General features: G+C 40.4%; 2 protein-coding genes across 2 annotated transcripts in view; one reads left to right on the top strand and one right to left on the bottom strand.

Annotated features, from left to right (window-relative positions):
* Positions 1-327: 327 nt before the first annotated feature.
* Positions 328-8,185, bottom strand: sgca (sarcoglycan, alpha). Its single transcript, XM_063893026.1, has 12 exons — positions 8,093-8,185; positions 5,295-5,441; positions 4,919-5,047; positions 4,661-4,815; positions 3,494-3,560; positions 3,209-3,407; positions 2,967-3,135; positions 1,845-2,053; positions 1,597-1,623; positions 795-974; positions 644-670; positions 328-517 (listed from the first exon to the last, which is right to left on the bottom strand). The coding sequence occupies exons 2-12, from the start codon at positions 5,329-5,331 to the stop codon at positions 511-513; spliced, it is 1,206 nt and encodes a 401-aa protein (XP_063749096.1). The 5' UTR covers positions 5,332-5,441; positions 8,093-8,185; the 3' UTR covers positions 328-510.
* LOC134870701 (neurabin-2-like) overlaps positions 8,159-12,602 on the top strand; it is a 21,678-nt gene continuing 17,234 nt past the window's right edge. Inside the window, exons 1-2 of the mRNA XM_063893025.1 lie at positions 8,159-8,223; positions 8,469-10,003. Of these exons, the coding sequence (XP_063749095.1) occupies positions 8,582-10,003 (1,422 nt within the window). The 5' untranslated portion in view covers positions 8,159-8,223; positions 8,469-8,581. The remainder of the gene's footprint in view (positions 8,224-8,468; positions 10,004-12,602) is intronic.

Genomic DNA, 12,602 nt, shown 5'->3' with positions numbered 1-12,602 from the left:
AATGTTTAACTTTTACAATTTTTCAATAAATATTTTTTAACTGATCGTATTATTAATAAATATTATATAACAACAACATAACTAGGCCTACAGTACATTGCATATAGCATTCGTACAGACTTTAAAAGGGGAATGATTAATAAGATATGCATGAATAAAAATATATATTTTTTAACCAGGTGACATAAGGTGAGATAGATTTTAAATCGATGGATCGACAATGCACCAAGTCTGTCTTATATACCACAGTAAGGTGCCCATTAGACAATATAAACACTTGTTGGGAAATAGTGGAAATCTCAGCCTTTGAAACAACAATGAAGAATGTGGCTTTTTACCTTGCTTTATTGGTAGTTAAAGATGGCGGAAAACAGAAAGTCATGAACAGAAAATAACAACTTTACAAACACCTATTTTAATTTAAGAAAACAAATAGATTTACCACTGCAAATATATAACCACAGACTGTATGATAACACTCAGTGTAACCAAGAGGCTTTATCCATGTTCTCATTTCCTGGAAAAACAAACAATGTGATGAGTCTATGTTCTTGAAATCATCCAAACATTTTCAAGAGAATTCATGAAATATAGAGCAGAATGAATGCAGTGTTGTAAGAGGAAGTCACTTGAGTGGTTTTACCTGGGCAGCGTGTCGCTGTATGGATCACTATGAAAACAAGAGAACAAAAAATAAATCAGCAAAACTGAGTCATCAATATAGACAGCAGTGATAATTATGGAAACAGTATGCTGGTAATGACAATAATAGCATCAGTGGGTGTGGTCCTTACTGCTGGGCCATGATGAGGGGGATGCTGGGGCTGTCAGACCGCAGCAGGGGGGCCCGGTCCAAAGTGCGGCTGTTGAACATGGGCAGTGTGGACAGAGGTGGAGCAGAACTGCGTAGTCCCGCCATGTTCCTCAGCTCGTCAGTGTTCCCGTGGATGGTGTGGTGGTGGTACAGCTGAATCCTGCAGCAAACAGAACAAGACTTACAGCATCATGTGCTTTTTCAAAAAAAAGTATCCACTAATAATATGTCTTTCACAAAAAGTGATTATAGATTGAAAGTCAGAGTGGATAGGTGAGTTTTGAGGGCTTTTTGGAAGGATGGAAGTGTGTTGTCCTTTACGATGTGATTGTCGAGGGAGTTCTAGAGGGAGGGGGAGGCTGTAGCGAAGGCCCTGTCAACCGGAGCTTAATCCTGATGAGCTGCAGTAGATTAGCGTCAGCAGACCTGAGGCGATGGGTATAGGGGTATGCTGTTGGATAGGGTCACAGAGGTAAAGGGGGGCGACGTTGTTGATGGCTTTGTAGATGGTCGTGGAGGATAGGGGTGATGTGTTTGGAGAATCGGGTGGGGGTAAGCAAGCGGGCAGCGGAGTTTTGACATATTGTAGTTTATTGAGGACGTATGCTGGTGAACCATAAAGCATGCTGTTCCAGAAGGACCACATACCCATGGTTAGCACCTTATCGCGTGAAGGACTGTAGTCATAGAACGAATGGATCATTGGTTAGATGATCCATGTATAAGAGCACTCTGTAAAGTCTGTATTAGCATCAATCAGAGAAAAGAGGCAATTTACTTACTGGTCTGTTTTTGCATTCCTCTTCGTACTATGAGAAAAACAGAAAAATGTCACCTCTGTGTCACAGAGTATCAGGATCAATCAAGAGCCTGCCTTAAAGGGTCAGTTCACCTACAAAACAGAAATGTGTCTATTCCCCCATAGTGGTTTATATTGCACTGGTATGGCTGCATGAATGTCCACAAGGAGAACGTTATATGTATATTATTATATATATTTTGTTTCAACAGAATGGAGATTGATGCATACACTCCCTCTCGTCTGCCGAACATGATGTAGGCCAGCAGGAGACACAGGATGATGGCGAGGATCAGTGGCACGATCACTGTCACGATGTAGTCCGGAAAGAAGTCTCTGCTCGGGGGCGACTCGGGAGGGTTGAAGTCTCCTCCGTCTTCCAGAATCCCAGAGCCCAGTGGGGGAGCCGGTGGAGCTGTTGCCTGCTTAGTAAGATCAAACTGCGGGTGAAGAAAAAGGGAAACGTCTAAATGACTCTTTTGGACATGATATTGATTGATTGGTAATGTTTTTTTTTCAATCAGAAAGTAAAATATTATATGGTTCCTGGTGCCGTAGTAAATTGTAATGGGAATATTATACTATTATCTGGTGTTTTATAGATCAGACAATTATTCAATAAAGAAATAACGTTATTGCAGCACCAAATAGTTCAGTACCTCTCCAGTGGGTTACAAGATGAATATGAGGAGTTGTGGTATAAAAAACACAATGTTCCTCTTATTTCCTTTTTTGTAAAATACTGGAGGGATGTACATCTTCAGACCTTAACATATACAATTCAAATGTTTACAGTTTAGCAATCAGAAAAACTTTTACCTACAATCTACATTTTACCGGGATTCATCGCCTAATGTGACATGGTTCACATGTTTGAATAATAATAATAATAATAATAATAATACATTTTACTTGTAGGCGCCTTTCATAACACCCGAGGACACTTTACAATTCATAAAATATTCTAAAAAAGGTATAAAACAATAAAACCAGACAAAAAGAAAAAATTGCTTATATTTTCTTTTAAATGGTGAAAAAAAATTCTAAACGATGAATACATTTGATAGATTTTAAGAGGTCCAAGTTAACAAGTATATATTTTATCATACTAAAAAATCAAAATGGGGGAAAAAAAAGGATTTAAAATACTTTTTGGTATTTCTTACTCCCTTAATCCTACTGTCACTCCCTAGAAATAACAACAAATATTTCCAAACTAATCCTAAATCTGTGACATTTAAAGAGAATTACTTTTGCTTACAAGTTTACCATATCAAGTCTCTATACAACTGGATTGCTAATTCAGATTCATCATATTTTTAATTAATTGACACTTGTCTTTTCAGGCCTCACCAGCTCCGTCTTGCACCAGGTGATGCAGTTGCTGGGAATGCTGCAGAAGTTACATTCTCCGGGGACCTTGACCTTGGACCCGGCCGTGCACTGCTGTTCATGCTCTGTTGTCAGCACCCTCAGGAGACAATCTGAGAAATACTGTTTCGAGGCCACCTTCACATACACACTGAAACACATTTATGAACACAGTTATTATGAAGCTTCAACGTACAGCCTGTCATTTAAATCGATTTGTTTACCCTTCAAAGTGTCCTGCAAGCGGGAGGGGAACTCTACCGCCGCGGTCCAGGGCGTTTGTGATGTTGATTATTTCCAACTCCTCCGTGTCCCACAGCTTTTGTAGATCATGCTTTATCTCGTCCTGAACAGAAGAGGGCAGCACCTTCTCAATCTCCCTCAGCTTGAGGAAGAACTCTGCTTGATAGGGCAGCATCTCCTCTGTTAGAAAGAGCAGTGAGGTAGACATGTCATTATTACACTCCCTTGATTAACTGTCTATGCTCTATCATTTAAATGTCCATTACCTGCAGTGGCTTTGATCACCAGTATGTGTCTGGCTGCTTCATAGCTCCGTTTATTAATGGCATAGATCTGTCAGAAAAGAGAGAGTATTACCAACGGCAGATCATAGTTATCATTCTTCATATTTTAAACTATTGATTTTTCTTTTTATTAAAGTGCATTCCTGAAGATATTTTGTTTCTATATTTTACTGCATCTGCAATCAATTTCCTACATTTTCCATCGATCATGGTTTGTTGACGGGCAGGTTTTCACATTCAGGTAATTTGCTATGATGTATTAATTCAAAAGGTTAACATATGAAAAAAAGAATTAAAGCAATTATTGCATAAATCTAGAAATATAAATACAAAAGGAAAAAAAAGGAGCTTTGATGCAAGAGACATAAATATAGCATAAAATAAAAAATAAAATGACATATGAAAATAAAGTTATATAATGCCACATCCCTCTTGAGTTTGTCTTACTAGTAGTAATATATAATGTGGAAAAACACTGAGAAACCTGTTGATGTCTGGCTTTAGGTTCTTTGACAATAAAAATAACACTTTTGAAATTTTTAAAAAATATATAAAGTGTTCTCAGTGAATTACATGTATAAATAAACTTTCAATGGGATGGGATATTACATTTGAAGACTGTGTTATATTTGTATTTGTAACATCAGACTGTAAATATATTATGAGTGATTATGACTAAAGATATATACATTATTTAAAGGCGCCTGTGTCATTTGTTCATGCATTTTTGAAAAGGGCTGCAGTTTGTAAATTTAAGGAGTATTTTTTATATAGAGAGTTGTTGTTTACATCCAAAATGTTGCATGTTTTCCATCTTTAATACATTCTGTTTGAATGAAATACAAGTTGCTTGTCCGAAATGTGTTGTCTCTTTCTTCTTCAAAGATGTGTGTCTCCATGAATTGTTTAAAAGTTGGATCAAAACGACAGCATTACAGAAACGAAGCTTTTGCCCTGAGGGTCTGACAGCAGAACCTGACATTTAACACGGATGTTTCAGAAAGCTTCTTATAATTCAGATTTGTCCCCACTGTTATCATTGTTTGGCCCTCTATGTACTGAACAACAAACACAAAAATGTAAGAATAAAGAATAGTAAAAAGGAAAATCAAGCCACAGATGTCATATGCAGCAGATAACACTTCATACCTCAATTATAGTTTTTCCTGGAGCAGTTGGCGTGCCGTACAGGAATCCATTATCGTAGGGATGCCTCTGGGTGAAGCGCAGCCACTCTGGGAGGTCTGGGAAATTCTTCTGGTTGCACTTAAAAAACATTACCGGGTCATCGTACAAGCGGCCAGCTTTATGACAAACAAAAGGGAGTAGAGGGTTGAGGAACATGCAATTAGGAAAATCGACATCTTGTATAAAGATGATAAAAGAGTGAATAAATATGATTCTTACCAAAGAGTTTTGACAAAGGTTCAAAGTCATTCTGGAAAGTCTCTCTCAGCAGCTCGAATGTAAATAACTTCCCCACAGGAATAGTAACTTTGATCTCTGCATTTGTCTCCAACAAACTGACGGCACAAACTGTGAGGATGTGTGAAAAAAACAAAGAGCACCAAAAGATTTATCTGAATGGTCAAGCAAAACCCTGAATTGACATTAAAATATGAAAACACACACCGTCTGATGTTGTAGTCTATCAGTTAAAGACCTACTATACTTGACTGATGAAATCAGGACAAAATGTCATCAGGGTCAAATAACACTAAAAAACTGGCTTTCCAGAGTTGGTATAATACACCAGGTTATAATATTTTAGGAATAAACTTGCCTGTTAAACAGAGGAGCCAGCTCCTGCAGCCTGCCATCTTGTTTGGGCCTGTGATTGACAGGGCCAAGCGGAGAGGGGCTTGGTCACAGCAGAAGATATGTCAGATCTATTTTTGCCTCACTCACCTCATAACATCCGGGGAGATGTCTGTGAATGTGAGTGTGTGTGGGACAAATAAAGAGCCATATTATTAACTCTGGTGATACACAACCACCGGAGATACTTTAGGCATGATGTTTCAATGTTTAAAACACATAAGTGCATTTACTCAAGTACTTGCATATAATATGAAGACTCTTTACTTGAGTATTTTTCTTTATTGGTATTTTATAATTGTACTAGCTACACTTCAAAGGGAAATATTGTTTGCCAAATTCTTTGACTAAATCTATCTGATGACTATAGTTACCATTACTTTTTAGATTAGGTTTGCACCAACAGAACATGTGATAAAGAAATGAAATATAGACAACAGTATACAAAGAAGTTAAGCTGAGCTCTAGATCCGTGACATTATATTTTGGTTTACATGTAATGCATCAAACAATGAAAAGCAACTAAATAATAATAATATCTCAGAGTGTGGTTAAATTCTGGCCAACATACAAAAACCATCACAACAACAGTAACTACAACGTGTATTCAGTAACAAAATATAACATAAGTGATATATTAGCAAGTTGCAATCTACTGTATGTATAGTTTGTTGTTTTTTTAACTTTATATATTGAGGGAATGGTTTCATTTTTTTATACAATGTAAAGACCAGCTTATGTAGAGATAAAAATGTGTTACGTTATTTGTTTGTTTCTTTACTATCATTGGAGTGAAAATGTAAAATGTCACTTACAATATGGATATCTTAAATTTTCAAGGTAGTTTTCTGGCAAATCCACCTAAAGGGACGGGCCATTGATCTCTTTCTCTAAAGTAGTAGCCTACATACAGAATAAAGACACAAAGAGACGAAAAAAATACAAACACACGCAAAACAGCTGCAAAAAGACTCAAATACACTGAAAACTAAGGAAAGGAGCAAAAAAATAAATAAATAAATAAATAAAAAGGAGACACAAAATCACTAGAAAGAGATCCAAAACTATCATAAGAGTAACACATAGCAACTACACTGATAAGAAAAAATGCCTTAAAGAGACATGAAACACCTATAAAACCACACAACATGACTACAGAAAGAAAGAACTATAACAAATAACTACAAGACAAAAAATAACTAAAATAGGATATTATCGAATAAGTGAAAAAGTGAAACAGAACAACAGCAAAGAGACAAAAACAATTGATTTTTAAATTTATTTATGAAGCCTATCCAAGAGCCCATTGTCTGATAATCCACCCATGGTTATAGGGACATGGTATTCTGACAGAAAACCTTCACAAGTTTAGAGAAGAAAATCCCGATTGTTGCAAAACCAATATTGCAAAGAAGAAGGATTTGTTTTTATGCAAGATTTCCTTGTGTAGTTATGACGTGAACACTTGTTTTTGAAGGCTAGCTAGATGGCACTACTGCCTTACTGAAAAGTCATGTACATCCTGTTTGACAGCACTTCAGTATTTTCAGGCAATCATTCTCTACTTACTTCTATCCCTAACCCAACCCAACTTCTGTAAGAAAAAGGACATAATATGATAAAAGGGAAAGTGGAGGAGAGCTTTGAAAAAGTGTTTCTCATGTTATTTTCTATGTGTGAAACTGCTGCATGAATGTGTCAGAAAATCAGCCTCTGTAGACAATTTAGAAACTGACACGACAGGTGTAAACTCAAAACCAAAACGGGAAATGCTTTGTCTAGCTTCAGTGACAATGTTTAATGTATCTATCAGCACAGATGCAGAATGCAGGAAGCAACAGTGTCCTGCATGTAACGGATGTGTTATTGGTCACGGAGGTTTGACGTGATTGAAGTTTACTGGGTCCTAATGCCAGTATTTTTCTCTGACAGCCATATCCACCTTAGTAGTTTAATATAACAGGAGCAGCTAAAGACTTTTAAGGATTTGTAAGCATTGTAAAAGTTAGCCACAAAGTGTCCCTAACCATGATGTTTTCTAACAAAGTAGTTATGTTGCCTACATCTAAGAAGCTGGACATGTTAATGACTGAGATTTGCTTTCTATTATTTCTCCTTTTACGTATTTAAATTAACTATTCAACTGTTTATTTTTCAGTTAAAAGTATGTTGAACCATTTATTCACAAGCAGACCTGTGTTACCTTTACCCTTTACACTAATTATCAATTACGTTTAGCTTTTTCAATAAGTTATTCATCATTTTTAGCTAATTCAATATTTTGTCCATTACTTTAAGCGGTTTAAGCCATTTATCCAATACTTTAAGCTAGCTAGCCCATATTCAAGATTTCATGATTTTACATAATAAAATGTACAGCCTTCAACTTTTGTAAGAAAGATTAAAATGTTATACTTAACTGGGACGTATTTCGATTCAACGTTTTATTTATTTATTTAATGATCGACTGTTGATAATGTTGATGATAACTTCCTTAACCTATTTTATCCGTTAGCCTTAGATAGCTTAGCTACATTCACTAATCTAACGGTTTAGAAATCTCTACTGTCTTTCTAACTAATTTTAAGATGCTTTTAATGTTACATTATTGCACCTAACTTAATACATGAATGCTTATGTTTCATACTACCATAGTTTCTAAATTTGCAAATAAACTGACCTAATTTACTTGCTATTTTCCATGTCACGGTTACCCCTTCGATATCACTGATTTGCCACTAGAACATGTTTCTATAGCAGTACCTGACGTGCACTAGGACCCAGCGGCTCCCTGCTCCATGCAGCAGCGCTGCCGCTGCGAGAGGAGGACCAGAAATCTGCAGCTCACGGAGTGAAGAGATCAAAATGATGCTGCCTGTAAAAAGGGATTAAACGTAAGCAATCTGTCGTCAACTGCGGTAAATCCGCAGCTCATTACTGTTCCTCTTTTCTGTGCAAATATTTGTTTATATGACAAATGCATTTATCGTTGGGGGTTTACATTGTGGTAACGGCAAGCCAGCTAATGACAGATGCATCGTGCTCACTTTCTCCTTTGCATTGGACGAGAATTGCAGCGGATGCAAGCAGGCCTTTAATACGATCTGTTGTTTTTGTTTCTCCCCATCTGCCCGTGTAGTCTGGGCGCCACCTTGCTCAGATCGGCTGCTGGTGGATAACACAGATTTGCCACCGGGGGTTGAGAAAGGAGACATGCCGTCGCTGAGCATCCGTTGCGACGCCTGAGTGACCATGATGAAGACAGAATCCACCTCCAAGAGCACCGGCTCTGGCTCCACGCTCAGGAGCCCATCCCCGCACAGGAACGCGTACGAAGCGGGGATGCAGGCCCTGAAGCCCGTCAAAGACAATGCTGCCAACGGGGACATGCAGGATTGCCCCCGAGGGCGCAGGTACGGTTCCAACGTTCACCGTATCAAAAACATGTTCCAGCAAATGACGACCACATCATCAGCCGATGCGGAGGGAGAGGAGTGCGTCAGGAGCACCGACACATCCGTGCGCCTCTCCCTCCCCAGAGCCGGGAGCCTAAACGAGAACGTGGACCACAGCGCGCTGCTGAAGCTCGGGTCCACCGTGTCTGAACGCGTGAGCAAGTTCGACATCACAAAACCGGAGAATGGGCACCCCAGGGCCTCATCACCAAGCTACTCGAAGCTGCAGGAGACCCGCCGCATCTTCGAGCAGCAGCAGGAGAGGCAGCAGCTTGAGAGGCAGATGCAAGAGAAGCTGCAGCAGCAGGAGATGCAGCAGCAGCAGGAGATGCAGCAGCAGCAGCAGCAGGAGAAGCAGCAGCAGCAGGAGAAGCTGGCCACCACCAGGGTCCTGCTGAAGTCAGAAAAGCCCCCAGGCTACCAGGAAAGCAGGTTGGAAATGATGGCTCGTTTCAACGGCAGCACAGAGTCCCTGGACAGCCTGGACTGCAGCGAGGCTGTGTCCCCTACAGTCAGCCAGCTCAGTGCAGTGTTTGAACGGGCAGCCGAGCTCCGAAACAACCTACACCGCCTCTCATCTACCCCACCACTCCCCTCTCGGGGGGTCAGTGCCAAGGTGGGTGTGTTGAACTCCAAAATAATCACAAAGAGGGTTTGTGCCTTTGCAGCAGGCAGCAAGGAGGAAGATGCAAGCAATCAAATGGGCCAAGAGGGGCCTCCAAGGGGAACCAGGGGGAGGGCAATACCTCCATCTGATAGTATAAATGGGGGCCAAAGCACACAAAACACTGAACTTTACAGTACTGTAGGAGAGCAACATGAGCAGAGAGAAAAGACAGTTTCAGATGCAGGTGTTGAGGTCAAACCTGAGGAACACTATGGGGCCAATAAAGGGCCTAACAGCACAACACTGCCTGGTGACATCCACATCTCTGTGGAGAACGGAGACACCACTGCTGAGAAGCAAAGCTCTGGAAAGGGCGGTGAGACGGAGGAGGAAGACAGGACACTGGACCAGTCGGGGCGTGACTCTGTGGACATCAGTACCTACAGCGCGGTGGGGGAGGACTTTGGAGGAAGCCAGGTGGATGAGGAGGAGGAAGAGGAGGAAGATGATAGCTATGAGCCAGAGTCCAGCTGTGCAGAGATTACTGGGTTGCCTGCGGAGGAGGACCCGCCCCCTTCAAGGAAGATCCGATTTAGCATAGATCCCATCAAGGTGAGAAAATATGCAGTGGCAAAACATGAAGGTGATATCTCTGACTGTACCAAAGGAGGCTCCTCTAAATAGGCATAGGTGCTGATTTCTGTCTAAATTCTGTGTTCGGTTTCACCCAGTGTGTTGAGAGGCTTGTGTGACTTGACCTTAAAGTTTATCTACCCTGGTACAGCCATAGTCAGCGGCGCTGTCAGCTGTTTTAATGAACTCACTCAGCCCCTGCCGGTGTCAGAATGATGCTGACATTTAGATTTTACCCTGTTTCAACACGGGGCTTTGCACACTACCAACAGCCCTCTTCCCTCTGCAGTAGCCTAACTAATGAACGGTCCTGCATTCCTACTGTGCAGCTGACATGGGCCCCAAAAGATCTGCCATGTAGATACTTATCTGAAATGCTGTGGGAGCTGCTGCTTCTGTAAATAATTGCTGGGGGAGTAGGATCAAAGAGGCCTGAATAATTATTCCTGTTTTAAAGAAGTGGATACTCTGCTGTGGCCAATGCAAGGTCAGCGGGAATGTCCATGGGGAGCTGGGTGAGGAATGGAGTGGTTTTGTGTGTGCGTGTGAGAAAGAGAGGGAGGGAGTGAGAAAAGAGGCTGCGATCTCCTCTTGGAAGATGAGAGAGGAGGATAGAGAGGAGAATGAGGGTGGTGGAGTTGATTTTAAAGTGTCTCTCCATGTCTTGGGGCTGGTGTAATGATCTTGAGAGGAGCATCAGATCCTCTCCTGCTCTGTCTCGCTGCTCTGCTCTGCCTTGAGGTCTAAGGCATACAGAGGCTCTGCCAGCTAAAGTGTGCACTGACAGTGTGCATCACAAACATTCCCTCACGCAGAAGGCCATTTCAGCGACTACGGGCTCCTGTAGCATATCAGGACCAGTCAAGTCGAAAGTTGCTACTGCTTTCTCCTCATGGCTGCACATCGGGCCAGGAGAGCCTAGTTGAGAGAGCTGATATTTAGAAAAGGGATAAACAAGAAATTGTATTTTTTATCATCATAGCATATTTTTATGTTTTATTGGTGCCCTTTGTTTTCTTTCAATGTTCATTTTGAAGTTAATTTCTTTTTTCTTATTTTTTGCAATTCAACAAGCAATTTATCACATTTTATCTGAACAGTGAAAGCAGCAGCAGAAGGTTACGGTTATAATATCTGTTTATTTATCACATTGTATTATTGTTATAGCTGTATTCAACAATGTTATTGTATATTTTCCTCATACCTTATTTAAATACTATCAGGCCTAAACATATACACTTTTGGCGTCAATACCTCATATTAGGTTTTAAAAGGGGATAAGCAGGGATTGCCAACTGTAAGATGGGAAAATGTAAACCACTTTCATCTCTTTATGGTAAACATGAAGATACGCCCAAAGCTGGTTAGCTTAGCTTAGCACAAGGACTTAAAACAGGGGTTAACAGCTAGCCTACGTAAGAAAACTTGCTCCCAGTGTCTCTAAAGTTCTAAACCTGATTCCTAAAGTCTTTAACTACTCCTCTTCATATCTGACTAGTTCAACTCAGATTGCAGTAATGGTAAAGAGTGCGACAGTTGGTGGGGGCAATGCAGGAAATGTAACAACAATGTTGTTGTAAATGCAATGTTACATGGATGTAAACATTGCAGTTCACAAAATGTTTTAAATAATCTGCTCTGTTTTTATACGTCTGGCCTCAAGGACACAAAATGCTCACTCTAAACAGAACTCTACATATATTAAATACAACTTGTACCTTTAAATAATACTTAGGTATTAAGCAAAAAAACACCTTAATTAAGAAAAAAAGGGAAGCATCTAAAGCATTTGAGCACAGCAATTTCTATGAGTGCATCTGCCAACAGACGTAAACACCAACATTTTTTTTCGCTAAGCCAATATTGATCTCTCTACCCAAGCTGGATGGAAGCAAACCGTTTTTGCCATTTTGAAAATCCCACGAATCCCTTATGATTAGGCATCAGCTTAGCGTGTCTATCATGCAATTTTACTGCCTGAATGAGAAAGACAAAAGCAGACTTCTATCATATTATTTAATCCTCATGAGATCAAAGACGGTGCGCAGGAGGAAGTATTATGTGATAAAGAAGTCATAACTCATAAGCTTTGATAAACAGGCTGAATTAGATTTCGGACCCTGCAGTCATCTTGGCAGAATAACCTCCTACTGAGTCCTTTCACACTGTATCAGTGTGGCCTTTGTTATGGAGATTGATGCAGGGGTGGATGATAGTTGGAGGCGGGTTGGCCAGGTCAAATGGGAGGGGCGTTATTTTTCTGTTCAAATGTCATGCGTCTGTATAGCTACAAGTCACATTGCAAGCCCTAAACAGGAAGTGCCCATGTATGCTGCATATTTCCCCTATATGCAACCATTCAGCTTTCGGCCACAATCAAGTCTTGTTGTTGTGGCGATGGCGGTTGGACGTCTGGGCGCATGTCTCTTGTCTTTGTCCCCGTTTTACACTACACACTCTTGTCTGTCTGTGTGTCTGTCTGTCTGTCTGTCTGTCTGTCTGTCTGTCTGTCTGTCTGTCTGTCTGTCCTCTCACACTGTCAGAAATAGCAGTTCTGCATCGGGTAGAGTTCATACTA

This window comes from Eleginops maclovinus, chromosome 10 (genome assembly GCF_036324505.1).
Source record: "Eleginops maclovinus isolate JMC-PN-2008 ecotype Puerto Natales chromosome 10, JC_Emac_rtc_rv5, whole genome shotgun sequence".
NCBI classification, from domain to species: Eukaryota; Metazoa; Chordata; class Actinopteri; order Perciformes; family Eleginopidae; genus Eleginops; species Eleginops maclovinus.
This window is presented reverse-complemented; position numbering and strand designations above follow the sequence as displayed.